Source organism: Parus major, chromosome 20, assembly GCF_001522545.3.
Source record: "Parus major isolate Abel chromosome 20, Parus_major1.1, whole genome shotgun sequence".
Classification (NCBI taxonomy): Eukaryota; Metazoa; Chordata; class Aves; order Passeriformes; family Paridae; genus Parus; species Parus major.
In genome coordinates, this window is record NC_031788.1 from 276047 (window position 1) to 298378 (window position 22332).

Here is a 22332-nt window from a genome sequence, read left to right on the forward strand (position 1 = left end):
GTCATGAATTAAAGGAGGTTTTTCAGAACACTACTGTCCATCTCCATAGCTTTAACAGAAAAATATTTTCAGCGTATTAAAGAATTTCCTTATTTTCTACCTTCTGAAGCTTAATTCTTTTCTTCACTGTTTCTGATAGTTTATAAAGTCTCTTTACATGTTGATTACTCTCTCTTTCTCTCTCTGGAAAAAAAAAGATTAATCTGCAAGTCTCATCTGGGTAATGGAAGAGTTCAAATCTTGCCCAGGCCTTTGTAGATGGTTCTGTGATCTCTGCCGGAGCAGCGGCTGGAGCTGTCTGCAATGGAAGATTCTTCATGGCTGCTCTGGAGAGTGTGGTCACTGTCCCAGCCCGCCGCAGGTCAAGAGCTTTTTCTTTCTTTCCTGGGCAGTCTGTGGTGAATTCAGTCCCAGCAAAAACTGCAGCCGAGCCAGGGACCAGCCTGGCCCGGCCAGAGCCCGGGGCAAGCCCCGCAGGCCCCATCTCCCGGCCGGGAGCTGAGGCAGGCCCAGCCCAGCCCCTGCCTGGGCCACATGGGCTGGGCAGGGAACGGGAGCCAGCTGGAGCTCTGTTACCTTTCACAGCCAGGAAACCAAGAGACAGCTAGAAATTCCCAGGCTTAGGTCTTAAGGTGGTGTTCACAGGTTGATCTCACTTTTCAATGGTCAAAACTGCTGTCAATTCTTAGAAATGGCCAGCTGTTGGCCAGGAGAGAAACTCCCATCAGCCTCCAGCAGTTTTAACTTCTTTAGCTGTTTCTCTTTGTTTTCTTAAATGCCAGTCTATCACACCTACTTGCTCAGCTGCTGATATCTTGCAGCTTCAGCCCAGGCAGGCAGTGGGGCAGCAGGACCAGAGCTCCTGGGCACAGTTATTTGGTCACATCAAGCCTGAAATAACAGACCAATAACAAGATGCTATTTTGTCTGACTAAGAGATTTTTTTTTTTTTCACACTCAAACTAGTTTGACATCAATCAGGGATTTTTTACTGTATTGAAACCATTATTTCAGCTTCAGTTGCATAAAAGTGTCCCTTCCCCAGTCTCTGTCTGGTTGGCCCCTCTGCCTGGGATACTGTCTAGGGCTGCTCCGCTTCCCTCCTGCTCTCTCTGGGCATCATCCTGCCCTGGAGGATTTGGTACTGGCAGCTGAGGAGGCCATGCAGCAAGCAAAGTTGGGTCATACTGAGAACTGACATTAGGGCTATAGAGCTGTGCTTGTGAGCCTGACTCTCCTGCCATCTATGCTGGGATGCCTTGTCCTGGTTCTGGGCAGTGCAGCAAGTGCTAGCACCTTGATTTTTTTTGATCAAGGCTGCCTCTCTGTGTGCCTGGTGCAGGTAAGGTTGGAAAAATAAAAAAAATTAAAAAAAAGCCAAGTTAAAGAAAACCACATAGGATGGCAGTTCTGGAAAGTATATGCACCCTGAAGTGAGACTTATCACATGTCTGCTGCTCCCTGCAACATGCTCCTGTATTCAGTGCATATCTTAATGGCTGCAAGACACTGGTGATGCACATAAAATGCACCAAAGGAGCCCAGCACTTTACTGGTGCTTGTGATGCTCCCTGTGCCTCCTGCCATAGAAGCAGTCCCTCTGAGCTTCATATCCATCCAGAGAATGATCCTGCCAGGAGAAATCCAGTAAATGTCTTAAGCTGTACCTGAGTAGTTCCTAGTGCCCTTAGGTCACTCCCAAAGACCACAACTGAGTTACAGACACATGGGATTTGACATGAGACAGGTGACTTCCGTGTCTGCCTAGAGCCTGCCACTCCAGGGTAGCCAGAATGGGCACCATTAAAACTACATTACATATTTCGAGAGAAGTAAGTGTAAGAGCCCTTCATGAGGTGCAAGATACCCTGACCTTCACAGAGTTCAAAGTACTCGTGACTGTGCTGATTTTAACACCAGCTGGAATTTAACTCCAGATAAGCCACTCCCCTTCATATAAGCACTGCTTCCCATAAGGGAGAGACAAAATCAGAGATTATGGGTTGAATTAACAATTTACTGAAAGCACAAAGCTTAAACTACAAAGTGGAATAAGACACACACAATAACAACAGCAATGTTAATAGCAATAGTATATAAAAAGAGGAGGTGCTTTGCCCACATAAAGTTGTTCACCATTGGGAACAAAACCAAGATGACTTTCCCAGACAAAGGCAGTGTGGCAGCCATTTGTGTACTGCCCATGGGGCCACTGGGAGCAAAGGCATGATGGTGGGAGAATGTCTGTGACTAATGTTTGCTACTCTCAGCCAGAAACTGCAAAAACCAGTGACAAACCCCCTGAAAGCTGGATCATCCAAGTAGGGTCACACAGCTGCTCTGCTGGGCTCAGTTCCACAAAAGTGCCACCGTTTCTACCGCTCTGCCGCACTAGAGGTCAACGCTGCAGGTCACTGCTGCTTTTTTTCCTGCTCCTCAGATGTGCTCCTTTTGGCTCGGTTTGGCTGGCTTTGGCAGGGCTCCTTTCTGCTCAGCTTGACAGGCTCAGCAGGGTTGGGGTCACTCCCACTGCAGGACTGTTGTCTTGGATTAGAAGACAGGTGTCTGCTAGGGAGGGCAGGAGCCTCTGTTGGAATGAAAATGTAGACCCCCTCCCTCTGAATTATTATAATTTTGAAATCAAGGGGCTCTCAGGCAGAGAATTGGGGATAGGAATAACAGTTCTTTACTAGTCTAACTAGGTAAACAAACAACAATAACTACAGCATTAGGAAGAAAACAGAACCAGGGACCCCTTGACAGCTTTCGGGCTGAGACGGGATGGAGGAGAGGCTTTGTTTCACAAACCCCTCGGGCAGTCAGGCCCGGCGCTCCTGCAGGGCTCCGAGGAACACTTGGCTGGAAACAGAAGGGATGAGCTGAGATCCTGGGCCGGTGGCTGAGGTGGATCAGCAGGGATGAGCTGAGATCCTGGGCCGGTGGCTGAGGTGGATCAGCAGGGATGAGCTGAGATCCTGGGCCGGTGGATGAGGTGGATCAGCAGGGATGAGCAGAGATCCTGGGCCAGTGGATGAGGTGCATCAGCAGCTCCACGGTGGTGGCTGGCACTGCCATGTCCCAGCAGGACAGGAGGTGTGAGGCCCACCAATGAAGGAAGAAGAAGAAGCAGCAGCAGCTCCGTTTGGGTGATGGCAAATTCCGTTCTCTCTGCAGTAACAGCTCTCAGCAAAGTGTCCTCTGAAGCTGAAGAAGCCAGCCAGCACTCAGCTACACCTGCCCTCCCTTTTTCCTGCCCTCCCTTCCCCCCTGGGCCCAGCTGAACTCTTTGTGTTTCTCAAGCAGCCACCAAGTTCCAGCAATCAGGTCTTCCCCGCAACTAATGGGTAAAAATTCCATAGTTGAGCCAGAACTAAAGGAAAGGACATCTAACCCCCAACACATAGACTGTTGGGTCTGACCCCTGTGCCTAAGTCTTTGCAATGAGGAACAAGTTTGGTGAAGGCACGGCCAAGCACAGCTGCTTGGAGCAGTGTTAGCAGGACTACTGTAAAGGCACGCCCTGCATCTGCCTCACGGATCTGCAGGAGGTTGATGAGCGTGCTGGGAGCAGGATCACTGGGCTTCATGTATATGTGTTTTCTGACAACCTTCGGCAAGTTTGTGTGACAAAGACACAAGAGAGAGTCGCTATGGGCATGGAGGAAGGATCTTTTTATGGACTGGGAGCTGGTGAAAGCATAGACTGCAAAGGGTAGGGCTTACTGGTCTTTTTCAGTCTGGGGAAGTCAGCAGCAAGGCCTGAGAAACTGGTGCTGGGAGTGTTTTGCACTTTATGGATGAGGTGTAGAGGGGTGCAGTGACATTCCCAGGTTTGCAGAGGCTCCTCTGTTTCTTCANCCATAGTTGAGCAAGAACTAAAAGAAGGACACCTAACCCCCAACAACTGTTCCCTGCCACTGGCATCCTTGCCAGTGCTGTTGGTTCAGTACTGTGATTGATTTATTTGCATTTTTACCATTTGTTCCTTCCAACACTGTGTTCCATAGTTTATACCAAGAAAACAGGAGGGGATGTGGTGGGGAAGCAAAGGGATCAAGTCCCAGCAGGGGTTGATGCTCATGCTGACAGTCCCTCCACTGGTGAGAGAGGCAAAATGGTGTGCTTCAGGTGGGATGCTTGGCTTTCCTTCCTGAAACCGTCAGCCATGATCTGCACGGTGTATAAAAACAGCAGCACTAGGCGCTGGCTCTGTCTGCAACCAGGACACCAGCTCGTGGAGGGAACATGGCCTCCTCTGCCTTGGCATGGGGAGTTGCTGTGCCTTGAGGGAAGAACTATGCCAGTTTTGACCCATCCCTCAATTCTTCAGCTCTCTCAGTAAGGAAGAGCCCTTACAGGTCCCCTTCTGTAGAGGGAAGGGGGGTGATGCAATGTGTGCCGGGGTTTGCTGTACCTTTCCTTGCCTGTCAGGGCAGCATCACCATCACTGCTGAGTCTCCTGCGAGGAGGGGAAGGAGGAATCCCTAGCTCAGGTTTCTGCAGCAATCTTTGGGCATGTTACACCTGCAATGAATTGAAGGACAAATGCTGAGAAAAGCATAAGTGGCAGCTTGCTTGGGAGCTAACAGGCTGCTTGAATATGCAGTGCTCTTTCAGATTACCAGGCTCACACCAATAAGTTGACAGCATTTGTCTGTGAAATGTGTTTTCTTGGAAGCAGGAGACTGGGCACTGTTTCCTTGTGCATCTATCATGTGTCCTCTCTGCTGTGTGAGTGAGGGTTGTGTAAATGGTTATAATGCAGTTTGATTTTGCTAGTTGAGCCTGAGACCCAAGGAGAGATTTCTTGCCTTTTGCTAGCTTGTAAAATGGGGAGCAAAGAGCTGAACCAGAAGCAAATGCTCTTAAGTGGGATCTAATGCCGTTGCTGGGATGTCTGGTATACTAACAGCATGAGCACACTGAACTTCTCAGCTCTGTTGTCTGTGTTGTTCTCCAAAGACAACTTCAAACATGTCCTCCTCTGCTTCAGAGAGGTGCAGCTGCATAAACAGAGGGTGAACAATATAAGTGCTGTTGGTAGCATCTGCACCCAAGACAGTTTCACTTTTGTCTCTTAATGCCAGCGCAAAAATAGTGTTTCTATTTCCTTCATATTTGTCTTCCTGTGATAGATGGAGAGGCCAGCAGAGACCAGTGTAGTCCCCAAGAGGGGGCCTCCTGCAAGGTCATGTCACAAAGATCTGGGGGAAGGGATTTCATTCTTTGTTTAGTTAGACTTTGTGGTCAAGGTTTTTTCTTTTAGTAAACTGGTTTTTACCACCTTTCCTCTCTTGTGCCTTCTCTCAGTACTGCTGAATTTCTTCTGCCCCCCTGCCACATCTCAATGCTGCCAAACCCTCAGCAGCCTTGAGAACAGAGACACTCTCCAAACCTTGCTGCCTGTTCCCTCTGTCTCCATGCCATGCCACCCCTCCCTCACTGCCCCACAGCTTGCTGCTGCTCTTCCAGCTCTCGCAGTGGCTTGGAGCCGACTTCTCCAGACATCAGCCTTTGGCCTCCCCAAGCAGCACAAAAGGGTCAATCAGCTAGGGAAATGGCAGCTTCTTACAGCGGGGTTGGTCACTGCTGCCATTGACCATCTCTGGAGCCTCCTGAGGAAAGCTCCTCTGCCCATGCTTTTGCTCCCATGATGTTTCTCAGCTGTGCTTCCTGGGGCTGCCCAGCCCAGTGCTGATTCCGCTTCTCCCTTGCTGTCCTTGGACAAGGACAGCAAACAGCACTTGCCTCACAGCTCCAGACGCTTCCAGAGCTATTGCAATCCTGTTAGGAAGCAAGATGAACTCTCTTCAGGGGAAATGATGGCCAAGTTATCCTTTCTCACACTGGAAAACTCTGCAAAGGATAGACATATTCCCTTGGGGACTGTGAGACCAGCCTGGGGCTGAATGCAGCATTTTGGAAGTGTACTCTGAGCCACTGCAGCCATGCTGAGGTTTGCTGGAACTCCAAGGTAATGGGTAAGAAAGGGCTTGGTGGAGGGCCAAGCCTGAAGAAGGCAATCTTTCTGGGAGCCTGTGTGCTGGTCTGCAGCATTTCAGATCACTGCAGGTCAGTATTGTGAGCAGGCTCTGCTGTCTCCAGCCCTGCTGTCCATGCAGACCAGCCTCCTTACTCCTCTTCCCCTGTTTCTCCTAGCATCAGCACTGGGACTTTCAGAGTGCTGTTTCCAAGGTTCTCTTTGCAATAGCAGGATATCTTAAAATCCTCCACAAGAAAGCCACCTACCCTAGGAACATTCTGTCCCCCAGAAGAGGGAGGTGAGGGTCCCTTCTGCATGGGCAGCAAGTTCTGCTGCCTATCCCCTCCTCATCCACCTTTTCCACAGCTCAGCACCCTCGACTGGGAAGGAGCAGGGTCTTGGTCTTACAGTGCCAGGAATATGTACTGGAAGAGGAGTCAGAGGGAATGCGTGATGAGAAGGTGGTTGTAAGAATACCTCTGCCTCTTCCAGATCTGGTTTGTCTTGTCATGGGCTCATGTTTCTTAAGGCACAGCATAAGTAATGTCATTATAAAGTTTTCATAATCAATCAAGAAAGACCATCAGATTCCCTAATACAGGTTTGTTTCCTTCTTGTGCAGTTGGCCTTGGTGTAGGATAGGCAAACACAATGTTCGTTGCACAAGTCTGCAGATTTTTTGGTTTGGACAGGTTGTATCCTTGCCTCCGGCATGGGAATTGGGGGCAGAGCAGCAATGTTGCTGGAATACAAACATCCGTGTTCATTCACCTTGCCACAGCACCAGGAAAACAACTTCTAGAAAGGGCAGAGCTATGGTGCAGGGCCTTTTCTTCAGGCTTCTCAGAGGGAGCAAAACAAACAATGGAGATCTGCAGCTTGAGAAGAGCTGCTAGGTATGCTGGGCCTGCTGGAGCTGGATGCAGGCTGGGAAAACCAGTGCCAAGTTGAGGCCTTTATATTGGAGCTACTTGAAAGCATTCCTCACACAAGTCCCAGGGGATTTGTCAGGGTCTCTGCTGCTAGTGGCTTAAGGTCTTGGATGAGAGGCTGCATTGGGACACTTCTCCACCATTGGCTTTGCTGTTTGTCATGGCTTTCACCATTCAGAAGGACAAGACTGAATCTTCATGCTGGGAAGTCAGGAAGTCCCTGTTCTCCTCTGCTTGGTCTTGTCAGCAGCCTGGGGATTGAGTTGAAGGAAGCTGTATCCAGACATGGCCCCAAGAGATCACTCCTGGCTGTGGAAATGGCCTTTTCAAGACAGCCTTGTCTTTTCTGCGACAGTGCTTCTTTCCTCTCATCTCTGGCAGCCAGGGAGGCTGGAAATGACATGAAGTGTCCACGATGAGACTGATGGGCGAGGTGGGGTATAGCACACATTTAGAAGTTTCCCTTGACCATCACATTCCTGGGTGGGGGAGCGTGATGGCCTTGGTGACATGGGAGTGGCACAGCTTCCTGATTTCCTCTGGTCCCTGCAGGGCAGCTAGGTGCTTTGCCTCTTACCAGTGTCCATGGCAGCCTAGCTGTGGCAATCCCATGTGTTTGTGCTTTTCCCCAAAAAGAAGCAGTGTCGGTGGGTGCCCTTGGTGCTGAGCTGTGCCTGCTCCAGGGGTTCTCAGCAGTCCGGAACAGGCTGGGTCCCAATGCATGCTTTGACTTAGGCTTGAAGGAGGGATCATGTTGGAGCATGGATTGCAAGTGCCAAAATCCTGCTGCAGAGAGGTTTGCTGCTTGTGGCAGAACCACTTCTTCATTGCCTTGCTATGGCTGTCTGTCCAACTTGTCTTGCTGTCCTGCCAGCTGGACTCAGGGCAAGTGCAGAGAGAACCCTGAGCCAGCACAGAGCTCCTGCTGCTCTCCGTGTCTCACCCATGTAGCCAAATCTGTGCTAAAGGCCCAGCATGTCTTCCTGTCCTGGCAGGCCCAAAGTGAGAGATGACTTCCTTGCATCCTGGTGAAGGGACTCGGGGCAGTGAAGAGTTGTCGTGCTTTTTGGAGTACCTTTTGCTCCCCCGGCTTACTGGGGCTCACAGCTGCAGGAGGCTGTGAGTGCAGTATCCTCTTTTCTTTTTCAGATCAAATCCCTCATCACTCATCAGAGGACTAATATCTGGGCTGTACTTTTTCTCACAGATGCAGGGGCAGAGGTTGTTGCCAGTTGAAGTCCCACAGGGCCCTAAAAGTTACAATGCCATGCTGGAGCAGGAACCCATCTCTCATGGGCAGGTTGGCGGTGTTCTGCAGGTGCCCAGGGCCACACCTGAGCAGGGAGCAGCGCGATGTTCCCAGTGGCGCTCTGTGGGTGTGAATTGGGACTGATGGGGCAGGAGGTGGTGCCAGTGCCTGCTGTGTGGACAGGGAGGGGCTCCTCCCTGTGGCTCAGAGCTGAGCGAGGAGGTAGCACAGCTTCAGGCCGAGTTCTTGGGGGTTTGATTTTCCGATGCCAGACAGTACCAGTGCGTGATGAGTCTGCACGGGTGGCACAAGTCTGGCCATGCTATGCCTGGCTGAGATGGGTCTGCCAAGCCTTGGCTGAGTGGATGGTTCAGCTGTGCACAGCTGGCTGGACCTGCAATGCTGCGCATCAGGAAGAGGAAAAACTTCAGGAGGTGACTTGTGGAATGTAGGCATCCAGCACCTTTCCACAGAGCACAGGGTTATTTTCCAGCCCTGACATAACTGAAGGTCTTGTAAGGCAGTGGGACACATCTGTAGCTCTGGGTTATCGCTCTGCTACCCTGCATCCTAACAACTGGATAGTGCTGGTCCAGACGCAATGATGGTTGCTGTTGGGCTGAGCTAAAATATGTCCCTGTCACACACTGCTGAGTCAGCAGCCTGTGGATGGTTCTGTCCTGCTTGCTCTGTGCCCATCATTCTTCTGTACCATGAAACAAGCCACTTGTACAGCCATGGGGGTATCATTTAAAAGCTTACCAAGCGTTGCTGTTCTGGTTCTTCCTGTTAGTCCAGGCACTCTTCATGGAATAGCCAGGTCTTTAGCAGAGCTTGGGATTGAGCCTGGAGCTTGGCCATGCACAGGAGAGATGCACTGATGCAAGGATACCTGGAATACCTGGTGGTTTGTGGAGCTGAGTGTCCTCATGAATGCCACCCTCATCCTGTTGTTACCGCTGGTGGTTCCCTGTGTGCATCCTCACTTGGCACTGTTGGTACTCGACCTCTGCATTAGGCATCATGCCCCAGGAAGAAGCATGTGGAGGACAAGCCACTGAGGGCTAAACAGGAGTGGGAGAATAGGGGCTGTGCTTGATGGTGGCTTGGGGAAATGGAGAGAGGCCAGTCCCAAATTTGTCAGTACTTCCTAAGCTGCTCTTGGCATAGAGCTTAGGTCAGCACTGAGCTGCAGTGCTGTGTAGAGAAGGAAGGTGGAAGCTGGGAAACAGGCCTTCCTCATGGCAGTTGCATCACCATCCTGAAGTAGTATCAGGAGCTCCCTTAAAATAAAATCTTTGGTGCCTCAGTGGGAGATACTTAGGGAGTCTCAGGGCAAGAGGGGGCCCCAGGGTGCAAAGCAGAGGAAGACAGCCCTTTCTCAACCTCTGATCACACCTGGGTAATTGCACAAGAGAGATACATGAACTCTCTTGAGGGAAAGGAACCAGACCAGCAAAGGCGGAGGTGTGGCAAGTGCAAGCAGAGTGTGGTGAGGCCTTTGGACCCTGGCCAGGGGTTAGGCACTGCATCCATGTCAGTGCCAGCCTTGTCCGTGCCACTCCCAGTGCCATTGTGTCGAGGTGGGATTCACAGCAACACATTGCCAGCAAGGAATATGTTTTGCCAAAAATTCAAGGAGCAGTGGACAGGGAAGGAGAATACCAACCCTTTAGGAGGGCAGTGATTGGGAACAGATGTGACATATTAGGTGTGGGACAGAGGATGTGGGGAAGGTGACTGGAGTGCACCAGGTGAAGTAGGACACCCACAGTGATGTGGGGCAGGTGTGTCCTGTTGGGCTATGGTGTGGGGAGAGCAGGGGGTGTGTAGATGCACTGGCAGGATAACCATGGGGGAAGGGCAGGCAGAATGCCCCAGGGAAGCTGTGCTGAAGGAGCAGGCTGCCACCTGGCCAGGTGAAAGGGCTCTGGAGACCAGGAGCAGAGAGCAAGAGGGCTGGGGTGTCCAGATAACTTGAGGTTTGGCAGGGAAGGCACAAGAGAGCCTAACATTGGTAGGAGGCAGCTCTGTGCATGCAGTTGAGGTGGGTGTCTGCCAGCTCAGAGGCCACAGAGGACAGGTCAGCAGTGTGGAGTGGGGAGCAAGATGAAGGTGCCAACAGAGCAAAATAGCTATGCAGGTGTTTGGGAACATCTCCTGTCTCAGATGGAACACATGCAGTATGCCCTCAGGTCTTACCCAGTGATGGCTAGTAGCAGAAACGTGGAGGTATAGAGTCAGATTCAAGTGGGTCTTCCTGGGGACTGTGATAACCTGGAAAATCTGGAAGCTCAGCTGGTTTAATATCCTTTCCATTCCCTTTTCCTCAGAGCTCACAAACACAGACTGACTGTGGCCACAGCCTGACAGTAAGTTGTTGTAACTCCATAGAACATACTCTGTGAACTGGGGTATTGGGTTGTGGTGGATCCCAAGTACCACCATGCATTAGAGGATACTCCGTGCGGAGGAGGGTTTCACAGCCATGAGAGCTGGGCAAGTCCAGTTGGTGTTGCCAAGGGAACCTGATCTGACTGCATCTGGGCAAGATTGGGTGGATGTAGCATTCCACTGCTGCAGGATCATGTCCAGGGAGGCTACAGTTACTGGTGACCACCATGAGAATTCAGTGAGATGGGCATCTGCTTGATTAATCTCAGGAAACCATTTATTCAACACAGGAACAAAGGTTAGATCCAGAGACAGATTGGGAGCCCTGAACAGAGGCAGGATGGTGGGTTTTATGGGTCAGAGCCAGGGTGGAGTATAAGGTCAGGGACTAATAGGCACACAGTAAGGGAGAAACCCCAGAGGCACAAACTCAATCAGAACACCCTGGGCTGATGCCCCACGAGGTCTGGGGTAGGGTAACTCTTCCCAGGCTCACAGGGCACATTCCCTGAGGTAGAGGGTGGAATTTACTCTTCCTGGGCTTTAAAGCCACACCTCTCAGTTTAACAGTGCTTATCTGAAACTAAGTCTTTTCCTCTCTGGGAAGAGGCACCTCACAGGTGGAGGCTTGGCAGGTTGTGTGGGAATGTAAGCTGTGAGTGGAGGATGGCCACCCCCATATACTGCCCATAGACCTCATAGGTTTTTCTACAAAACTCACATCTGGAAACTTAAATAAAAAATTACCATGATCTGGAAGGACTGTCGTCTTAGCTGGATAATCTGAAAGCAGATACTTGGAATTATTTTCCAATTTAATACTTGAGTTTAATGTTCCAGAATAGCTTGCTGGCTTTCAACTGGTTGTTTTGGGTGCCGTGCTATCTGCTGAGCCTTGAAAAGCATAGATTGTGTCCTATATCACTGCTGCTGATACCAGATAGATTATAGTATCATGAACTCCTTTTTTCATCCCATTGTTCTGCTCTTCTTGATTTAGATATTTATTATGTAACAACAATGTTTTTCTGTTTCAGCAAGTGAGATCTCCAAGAAAAAATAGCTTACTGATATAACTGGTTGGGGAATATTCAGGCACTTTGAGACTAACAGTTTTTGGGTATTTGGTAGATGTAGAAGGTACCTCAGTAGATACAATCCTTAAATAATTGTGTGTATTTGTATCTTTCTTCTTATAGGGAGACTCCTACCCACTGGCAGCCTCTGCCAGGCACAAAAGCAGCCATGTTGGTCAAAGTGAACAGTTTGAGGCAGATGCAGAGCTTTTCAGATAGTTCTCTTCAGCTGCAGGGTGCTCCAAAGCCCAACAGCCCAAAATTTCTTCCCAAACCAGCTATATATGCTCAGCCTCAATCCACATCCCAGAGCCCTGGAGCCACAAAGCAAATGCCTTCTGGAGAAACAAAGCAGTCGATGCAGATCAAAAAGACAGAGAGTGGTGGGTTTTGCCTGGTGCTGATGAATGGTCCTACTTCTCAAACACCTCCAAGGAGCCGGGCAGGAACACCCCAGCCTGCATCCCCCACGTGTGCCTCTCCTGCTCCTATATACGATGAGCCATCTTTAGAGTTGCCAATTTATGATGAGCCACCAGTAGATATGGACACCGAAAGCATTTATATGAGTGGGATGTCTCCATCAAGGTCACCAAGCAATAGCTTAAAAAAGCAACAGCAACTAATCAAATTATTGAAGCATCCCAGTATGCAACAACAACAAGCTGCAAAGAAGCATGGCAGAAATCCCTCTTCCACTGAATACAGCCCAGCTGGCAGAGAATACATAAAACATATGGTTAACATTGACCAATCTGCCAAACTCTCCCACTCTTCTGCTGCAACAACTGATACCTCCACTAAACCGCCTGGTCATCTTGCTTCAAAGGACAGCTTCAAGCAGTCTTGGAGGATCTTAGAAGCCAATGTCCTCAAGAACATGGAACTCCACCACAGTCGGCAAAACAGCCTGCAGACTCAGGAGTACCCAACTGGTATAAGCCATCAGGATTCTGGTTATTCAACTGGCCCTTCTCCAAGCTTGAGAAAAAGGAAAGGAAGGAGGCAAGGAACAGGTCAAGCAAGACCTGGCTCTTTGGGCAGCAGCAGTGAACTCACAGCTCTGAATGATAAAGTGATCGCTGAGATGCGTGCTGTGGTGGGCAGGTCAGCAGCTTGCAAGGGAAGCAAAATCAGCCTGTATGCTGAGAGCCTGGAGAACGGTGTCCCAGCAGAGAGCAGCAAGGTCAGGTTTCAGTCTGACCACTTGAAAAAATGCATCAGCTGGAGCTCCAGGGATGATGTCTCAGCCAGCAGCAGGTCTCTGTACAGACAGGACCTGGATATTAGGGAAGTCTTTCCCAGCAATGTGGCTGCTCCACAGGACACAATGAGGCAGAAGAGAACTTTTGAGAAAATAGATTCTTTAGAAAAGAATGTGACCAGCCAGACAAACTTGGCTTCATCAGGCGCTACACCCCATTCCTCACAGGTACCTCCCCATCTGTGCCGTGTTAATTTTTTTTTTTCTTTGCTAGACTCATCATGCAGAGCCTGCTCCCGGGGGGATTTAGTTCCAGGGGTGTGCTGCAGGCAAGACATGTCTGTTCCTGCAGAATAGCAAACAGGTCATAAAGCTGCACAGCTTTGCAGGTGCAAACCCTATTTCAGGCCAGTGGTTTGAGAGGAAGGAAAATTGTGGGATGGGGCTCGTATCCAGCAAGCCCTCAGCACTGTGGGTAGCTCTGCTCTGTTATTTGGGTAAATGTGCTTGCCTGATCATGTTACTGTCACTCATGTCTTAGTGGGTAACATATGTACCCTCATAACATAAATTCCTGTTGGAGTCTGGAATACAGAGTTTGTGCCCTTGTTTCTGATACTTAGTTCTAAGATCCAGAAAAACACTGAATTTCATATAATAGGAAATTGATGACCATGTTTTCATGGTGATACATGAAAATAACTGTTAAAGTTAGATAGAAAGAGCTAAAAGTTTAAGTGTGTAGATTAGAAAGTTGTCTTAAATCACTGAGTGAAAAAGTTGGTTTAGAGAACAGGAGACAAGATGGAGGATTTAGGGTGTTGTCCCTTGTCCCTTCTTCTTTCTTCTTCATGTTCTTCTCCTAGAGGTTTTTGGGTAATAGTAAGTGATTGGACAGAGAATGCCGCAGTGCATCACAGAGGTGATGGGTCATTGGGTCATTAAGAAAAATAATATACGTGTCTATTGTTAATTGGGTAAAAATAGGTATAATGATAAAAGAACTGCATAGTTCAGGGCCATTTTGTGCATCAGACACGAAGTGTGCCACAAAGCCTTGTTTGTACCATCAGAAGAAAGAAATGTGCCAAATTGCAAAGATTAACCTTTTAACCAGCCTGGAGAGACCTGTTAAGTTTTGTGATCACCTGTTAATAAACACGAGAAACAAGATTCTAACGAGCTCGGGAGTTTTCTTCGAATCATAAGGACTGAAATAAGTGGGACTCCCCACGAGGGAGGATCCCAGAGGAATTCAGCCCAAAGGAGGCTGAGAGACTAGGGAAAAGTTATATCCACAGAGAATTCAGACCAAAGGAGGCAAGGAGAGAGAAATTACAGTTCCCTCATACATTTTTCACTGGAATTATCTGAGTTGGTGGGTGCAGGACACAGGCCATCAGGATTTGCATAGCCACATGACAGCAATTCCTCTTTTTTCTCTTTTTCCTTTTTCTAATGGCTCCTCGTATGCTCTTCTCCCTCCCAGTTCCTGAACATGCAATAGCAACATTTAGAAAATCAGTGTCAGTAGCTCTGGCATCTTGTTGGAAATAGCTGTTTTAAAGCCCATTAGTGTGACTGCATAAGGGGAATAGTTTTTTGGCTAACACAGCACTTCTGCAGTGTCAAGTGTCAACGGGGATTCTGATAATATTTCCAGGTCTCAAAGAGATATGAGCAGTTGATGTTTGCTAGAAAGGTTTGTATTGTATAAAAAGCATCAGTCTCAAAGGCAAAGAGTTCAGAGAGTTAAAGTATTTGCTAAAAGCTTTTGGCATGAAGTCCCGAGTTCTGAGCAGCAGCTCTCTGGTGTAAGGTCCCAGTGTTCAGGGAAGCAGCTTCTTGGTGTGGAGTTCTGTTGTCTTGGGCTGCAAAAGCAGTTGGTGATGATGATGGTGCTGCTGTTCTTCTTCGGATGTTTTTTTTTTCCTTGTCAGTCGTTCTTCTCCGATCCCCAATACAGGGGATTAAATTAAGAAATCATCCAATCAGCTAAAAACACGCTTCTAAAACAATACTTTCTACACCAATCTGAACTTAATTCTAACATGCAAAAGCAATGTTCTTTTTACCTAAATCTTACCTATAGGGTATTATCTGTTTACATAGTTCTATCTGTTCTTATCCAAGAATGCAAACTATATTTTCATTATGTCTAGAGCTAAGTTGAATCTGTGAAGGGTATTATCACTGAACTTTAAACTGGGTAATAAGGCTTTTCACTAGCCAACGCAGATTCTTAGGGCACTTAAGCTATATTTTTGCTTACTTAAAACTAAAACTTACACTTTTACTCTATATCTATGGCTTAATGTATTTTAATTCTTTTCTGTCTCTGAGGAGCTCAGAGAGGCTTTTATTTTGGATTCTAACACTGCAGGATTTAATTTGCAATCTTTTTTTCCTATCTGGATTCAAAGGAACCTCTTGCTTCCTGATTTTAGTTCAGATTTAGATTCTTTGTAGATAGTTTTACATCCCCTGAAGTTTTTGCCCTTTTTCTCTTTGCTCACTCTTCCAGTTATTTTGTTCCTATTTTGAACAACCAGAGACTCTGCATCAATTTGATGAGGCAGAGTTGATAACCATTCTCCATGCTGAAAACTGACTTCTTACTTGTATCTGGTTATTCTCTGGTAAAAGAGATTCTCTGCCCTATCAGATTTATCTCTATGTGTTCTCTTTATTGCCATTTCAGATCAATAAGTGCCTTGCTTTCATCTGAAACCTTTTGGAAAACTGATACTACATTCTCACGTTTCCCACTTTTCAGGCACTGAGAGACATCAAGTTTACATGACGTACATGTTACAATTAATAGTTCAGCAATTTCATTTCACAGCCTCTTTAGATTTGGTAGGAAACTGGTCTTCAGTCTTCTGGCTGTGTTACACCCTCTGTTGCATTGACAGGGAGAGCTGAAACTTGATTATGCACAAGAAATGGTGTGGGATAGGCTGTGAATGGCCTTAAAAGTGAAGAAAAATAATTCCTATGTGGTAATATGAAGAAGGAGAAGATGAAAGGAGATGGATGTTGTGGTAAAGGCAAAAGGAGTCAATAAATTTAAAAAGAATGCACAGAAATACTCAAGGGTCCAAGTAAGGAGGGGAGGAAGTTGCAGAAAATATGGCAGCAAAATCACTGCCTCATCTGAAATTAGCATCAAGTGGCTTGAGTAAGCAGTGATGTCCTGTGCTGGGCTTGCATGATTGAGAGGAAAATCAGGAGACAAGGAAACTCGGTATCGGTGGGCAGAATTTCTGGGACAGGCTAAGTGGAGGTGGCTGTATACTGTCAATACAAATCTAACAGCTGGGAAGTTGTGTGAGATGTGAGAGGGAAACCTGAGAGAGAGCAGAGGAGAGAACCCAGAGCCTCCTGAACCTCAAGATAGTATGAGGAGGTGGCTCCTCAGAAGGAACATGCTGAAGGAGTTAGGGGTGATAGGAGGAAAACCAGCTCCAGGCTGGTAAAGTGGTTTGAAGGAAATCAAGGATGTGGAGATGGCAGAGAACCGCAGGTGGAGATATTTAGTCAATGTGCTGAGTGAATTCAGAGAGGGTGAGGAGGAACTCAAGGGATAAAAAGAACAAAGTGGAAAAAAAATAGGAGAAATTATTGTGCCCCAGGCTGGCAGTGAGGGGTGGAATTTGATGTGTGCTAATCCCATCATCCTCATGCAGGGACATGTGGGGTGTGTGATAGGAAAGGCTTGGACTGCAGAAGCCTCTGTTGTGAATTCAGGAGTTCCTCTGTACTAAGAAGGAAACACTGACTTGCTCTAAACTTCTAAGAACTAATGTGCATTTTGGGGTTAACTGTAGATCAGTGTCCCACCTTTCTCCTGGGCTCCTGGAGCTCCACAGGAACTGAGGGGTGACAAGTGCAGAGATACTTGGTTCCTTGGTGTATGCTTGGTACCACAGAGCTGTGCTTCTGCTCTGGAAATCAGCTCGCTTCCTGTCTGTCCCTGTAAACTCTGAGGCAGGTGGAACATTCAGACCTGTTGCTCCATGTCCCAGCACTTCCCTTAAGAACAGCACTAGTGTATGGTTGTGCCAGTGTCTTGGTTTGAAAAGACAGGTGTCTGCTAAGGAAGACAGAAACCTCCCTTGAAATGGAAAAATGTAAACCATCCCTCCCCACTCTCTGGATTATTATAATCTTGAAATCTAGGGGCTCTCAGGCAAAGGTATGTGAATAGGAATAACAGTTCTTTACTAGGAAAATTAAAATAAAAATGCAGTAGTACAAAAAAGAAAACCAAGAACAAACCAACCCACTGATGGAGTCAGAATACAACCTGACACTCTGTTAGTCAGGGTGTTGGTAGCAGTCCAGTTAAATGGTGGCCACAATCCTCCAGGAGCAACAGATGTGGTTCTGTTGAAGTAATGATCCAGTAGAAGGTCATAGTTTTCCTCTGAAGGTCCAGTGGTGTAGATGGGTCCGATCTCTCTCCTCTGGGAATTCAGTGGAGAAAGGCTGCTGTGGTGTTCTGAGTATCCAAAGATATCCATGTTTAGATGCTTGGCTCCTCCCTCTGGATGGAGCATCTCACAGTGGGATGATGTAATTTTATCAGACTCAATGGCCCATGAACAGAAGATTTCCCCCGGAGGGAGGATGGGTCATGGAAGAGATAAAGAACACTGCCCCACATTGTTTTAACAGCTGGTGCATTAACAGAAAATATCCCCCAGTTATGAGCGATGGGTCATGAAAGAGATAAAGAAAACTGTCCCACCTGGTTCCAACAGATAGCAATAGAATATGTACTTTCGGTTGCATCTTGCATTGCAACCCAAGACAGCCAGCCAGGCTCTTGCAGAACTACAAGTGTCATCCACCAATTCTACACCAAGACATCTTTGTACAGACTCACCACTGTGCACTTGCTGGCAACTTCATGTCTCACTGTGGATAATTTTCCTAGCTGGCTAAGGAGTCACCTAAGCTGCTTTTAACATGTCTGTTCTTCTTTGCAGCCTGAGACCATAGAGCTGGAGCCCAAGAAGGAGGGCAGCAGCCAGCATGGTGGCTGTGTGGGATGCCATTTCCCTTATAACAACCTACGGAAGCCCATCTCCCAGAGCAGCATGGCAGATTGGGCTTCCAAAAACCTAAACATGCACACACAAGGCATTTTCCGACGAAGGATCTCCATCTCCAACATGCTGTCCTGGAATGGTGGCTCTATCAAAAAGCCAATGCTCATCACTAGCAATCGGACCGTCAAAAAAGAGGCATGTGAGATGTTCAAACTGGTGCAGAGCTACATGGGAGATCGTCAGACTCGCATGGACCGCAATCATGTGGCATTGGTCACAGTCACCAAGTGCTGGAGCATGCAAGGGTTACGGGATGAGCTCTACATACAGCTGATCCGGCAGACAACAGATAACATGTGCTACCGAAGCCTGGCATGGGGCTGGGAACTGATGGCCATCAGTCTGGCCTTTTTCTCCCCATCACCCAAATTTCAGTCTTACCTGGAAGGCTACATTTATCGCCACCTTGACAGTGATGAAAAAAGTAAGTGCCTCATGCACCTCCTCTGTATGCAGCAGCATCTTAGTCGGGTTGTGCCACATAGTCAGGGTTGTCTGGGTTTCAAAACTACAGATAGTCCCCAGCTAGTGCTGAAGGCTCTGTCAGTGAGAGCACAGTGTGTTGTCGGAGTTCACCTTTCATTGATGGGATGAAGCTGTCACTAGCTTGTATCTAGCAAAGAAATGCGAGCCCCAGGCTGTGCTCACCTCACCCATCAGTACTGAAATGAGCTGATGTCAGCCCACCAAAGGCAGAGCTTTTCTGGGTTCTCTGATGACATAACTTACTTCTAAGTTCCTTGAAGCCAACAAAAAAAAGGGTTGTTAGTATCTAACGTTTTTAAGGGAACCGTTGCAAACACTGAGAACAGGCCTTGGCTGTTTGCGGATCCTGAAGAACGCATGCTTTAATGTGAAGGGATGCAATTTATCTGCCTTACAGAAATTTGGGAACCAGCCCAGCTTATATTCTGTTATTACTCCAATTTTAAATTGCCATAGCATCGGGGGGGCAGGGGAGGGGGGGAGGGGTAGCGGGTGGGTGTGAAGAAAAGGAAGAAAAAGCTGAGGGCCAGCCTGGAGAGTATTAACTGGTATTTATTGGCTTACTTGTCACTATTTCAGACACACTCACTGTGTCTTGTCCAATCTCAAGCCAGAAACCAGAGCACCTATTTTTATCCTTGATCTCTGGGCACTTCAAGCTGTGTTTGAAGTCCTCCCAAGTCTCCAGGGTGACTACAGGAGTTCTGCCTCTGCTCATGAGCACAGTGGCAGAGGTCGGACCAAGGGGCAAGTGCTACACTGGCAGTATTTACCTTCTTGTTTTATGATTGTAGCCTTAATGCGGGATTTCTTCACTGAACTGCCAGGTGTGCAGCACTAATTTGGGTTTCATGAAGATCCTCAGCCCTTGTCACTTCTGTCCATAACCATTCCCTCCAGCTGTGCTTTTCCCAGAATGCAAGCAGCAAGGAGGAGATGTTGAGAAGATGATTCTTTTGCTAGTATTTAGGCAGCATTGTTTAGGTATCAACTTTTCAACTGTTTGACCATTTGGAGAAGCTGAGTGATGTTCTGAGCCCCTCATTCATGTTTGTTGGGAGCTGGGCTGTGGTGCTGGACCTTTCCCTAGGCAGAGCTTCTTATGCTGGAGTCAGGCTGACTGCCACATCTAAGGGCAGCTCTGGATTTTGGTATTTTAGTATACCACATTATTAATCCAGACCCTCTTCTGAATTTTCAGTTGTCCAGCACATCAAGGAGCTTGTGGATCTCAGAAACAAGAAGATCACAAAATCCAGGAAAAAGAGGAAACAAAACACAGAGGATGAAGGTAGGGAGAGGCACAGGGAGCCAAGAGTGAGATGTCTGCACTGAATTCAGGCAGGCAGCAATGCTGAACTGTGCTGAAAATGAGACCATTTCTTTAAGTACAGAGATTTGGATTTGGGAAAATTTATCTGGTGGGGGGCTGTTGGTGTGCAAGGTTAGACCAGAGCATGGATCAGCAGTGAGGGTGGCAGCTGGGCTTCATTTGGTACAGGTGGGGACCCTTTCATTCACAGTTGTGCAAGTTGTGTGAGGGATTTTAAGTTGTATGCAGACCTGGAGCTCTAATTCAACTGATCTGTGCATGCCACAGAGTTTCCTGGAGCATATTCTGGTACTAGAAGCTGTATGAGCCAATGTGTTGAAAATAACCTGCCTCAGTTGTATTAACAGATTTTGTAAATCACTGCCTTACCCGAGGCTCTTCAGGGAGCGTGTTAGTACCTCGTGAAGGACACTGCCTTTTTCTCTCTAGAATTGGCTTCCCTTGCCCACACTTTCTGAGCTCTGTAGTCCAGGGCTTGCCCTTGCATCTCTGCGAAATGAGCAAGAGCTTGTGAATTCCTCCGGACTCAGTTTAATTGCTGACTGCAGGATAACACTTTATCTGGCTGAAGTCTTAGCTAGACAAAGTCTTACTAGACAAAGTCCATTCAATATTTTTATATTACTTTCAGGAAACTTGAGTTAGCCTTGTGAATTCCTCTCAGGCAGCAGTTTATATCAAGTGGCTTCAGTGTTTTTAATCTATGAGAGCTGGAGTCCAGCTTCCTGCATTCCTGAGCCTTCCCTGATACCTGCTGACAGCTGCTCCCTGTGGTGGCTTCCCTGTGTTGTTGCTGTGCCACCGTGTGTCATGAGGCAGCTGCAAGTCAGGGCAAGGGCTGAGGACTGCAATAACAGCATTCATTGTTTCTCTGTCTCTGGTGGGATTCAGAGCAGAGACCTGCAGTTGCACAGAGGGATTGTATTCTGGTAGAGATATGTGTTTTTTCTTTCCTGTTTAGGCCCAGGAGAGTTCAGGCCATTCTGAGCGTTTGAAAATTCATTTTGCTTGTGCTCAGGGGGACTAAAACATCTTTATGAGACAACTCCATGGAGATCGTTCTGTTCAGCAGGGTGTGCTGCCTATGGGCTGAGCAGGCTGTTCTATGCAATTATGTGTCTAAATTGTATGTGCTGGAGATGTGCTTAGGAAAACATGTGTGTTTTTTACCTAAAAACAAACATTAAATTTAAAATAATAAAAAAAACCCCGAACATCAGCAGTTAGACTCCTTGTAGGTCCCTTCCTATCAGTGATTGAGATGGGAACAATTGCCTGGTGATCAGAATCCAAATTAACTGTGGGCTACATATGCATATGTACCATTCTAGGAAGGCTAGTAATTTTTTACTACAATGATTTGGTTAAACATCATACAAACAAGCTTATACATTTTTGCAACATCTCTTCTACTTCTACTTGCAGAAATTGATTCAGTCTTCTTTCCTGTTGCCAGCATGATCCAATCCTCTTGCAATCTTCAAAGCTCCGTTTGTTCTTGCCAAGGCATCCTGATTTTCAAATCTCTTATACTAATCAGGTCCAAAGTACTTTGTGTCTTTGCAATACGTTCCAACTCAGGATTTTCTATGTTGCCTCTGATAAATATTTTATATATCTATATGAAATGTTATTAAAAAGACATGCCAGGATAACTTTATAAAGTTTCCAGAAGGAAGTACTTGAAAGTCAGCTGTGCCTGTATGGCCTCAGCTGGGGCTCTGGTGACAGGTCACACACACTGTTACCTCTCACAGAATCACAGAATCATTAAGATTGGAAAAGTCCTCTAAAGGAACTGAGTCCAACTGTTCCCACAGCACTGCCAAGGCCACCGCTAAACCATTTCCCCAAGTGCTATATCCATACATTTTCTTAATACTTCCAGGAATGCATGTTCCACCACTGCCCTGGGCAGCCCTAATTGCCTAATTACCCTTGCAATGAAGAAGCTTTCTTTTATATCCAATCTAAATGTCCCCTGGCACAGCTTGAGGCTGTGCTGACCCAGGAGACTGCTCTGGCAGGGGCCAGGCTATGAGTTGTTCTGCAGGGGTTCAGCAGAGGAGGCAGCAGGGCTGGCAGGTTGCTCAAAACAATTTTTTTGCAGTGACTGGTAACTCTGAGGACTTTTCCTGGAGACTGACCTCAGAATTGCACCTGAAGTAAGGGGGAATCTTGCAGGAACATGCCAGGTTCTCCCTGCTGCTGGCTGGAAAGGTCGGGTTTTCCTCTGGAACACCTACTTCTGTTTGACCAGCCCTGCTTTTCAGATGTGTGAGGGGTGGGTAGGATGCACCTAAAGCTGCAAGGCTGTGGTGAGAAGTTTCTCAGTGGCTCTGAAATATTAAGATGCTTATAGATGCTGTAGCAGCAATTTAGCAGAGAAATCCATAAGGAAATTAAATGTACTGACTTCAGTCTGAACTGAATAGAAGATAAGTATGTATCTATGTAAGTTTTTCAGTGAAAAGTTGAGTTGAAGCAGTGATTCCCCACAGAATCCAGAAGCTCATACGTGAGTAAACATTTACCACCTCACATAAGCCCAGAGAAAG

General features: G+C 47.4%; 1 protein-coding gene across 3 annotated transcripts in view; it reads left to right on the forward strand.

Moving 5' to 3' along the window:
- The window catches only part of LOC107213308 (rho GTPase-activating protein 39-like), a 64459-nt gene that overhangs the window by 31927 nt on the left and 10200 nt on the right, over positions 1 to 22332 (forward strand). For all 3 annotated transcript variants that reach the window (XM_015647598.1, XM_015647599.2, XM_015647600.3), the window contains exons 3-5: positions 11758 to 13066; positions 17833 to 18379; positions 19643 to 19732. In XM_015647598.1, the coding sequence (XP_015503084.1) occupies positions 11758 to 13066; positions 17833 to 18379; positions 19643 to 19732 (1946 nt within the window). The remainder of the gene's footprint in view (positions 1 to 11757; positions 13067 to 17832; positions 18380 to 19642; positions 19733 to 22332) is intronic.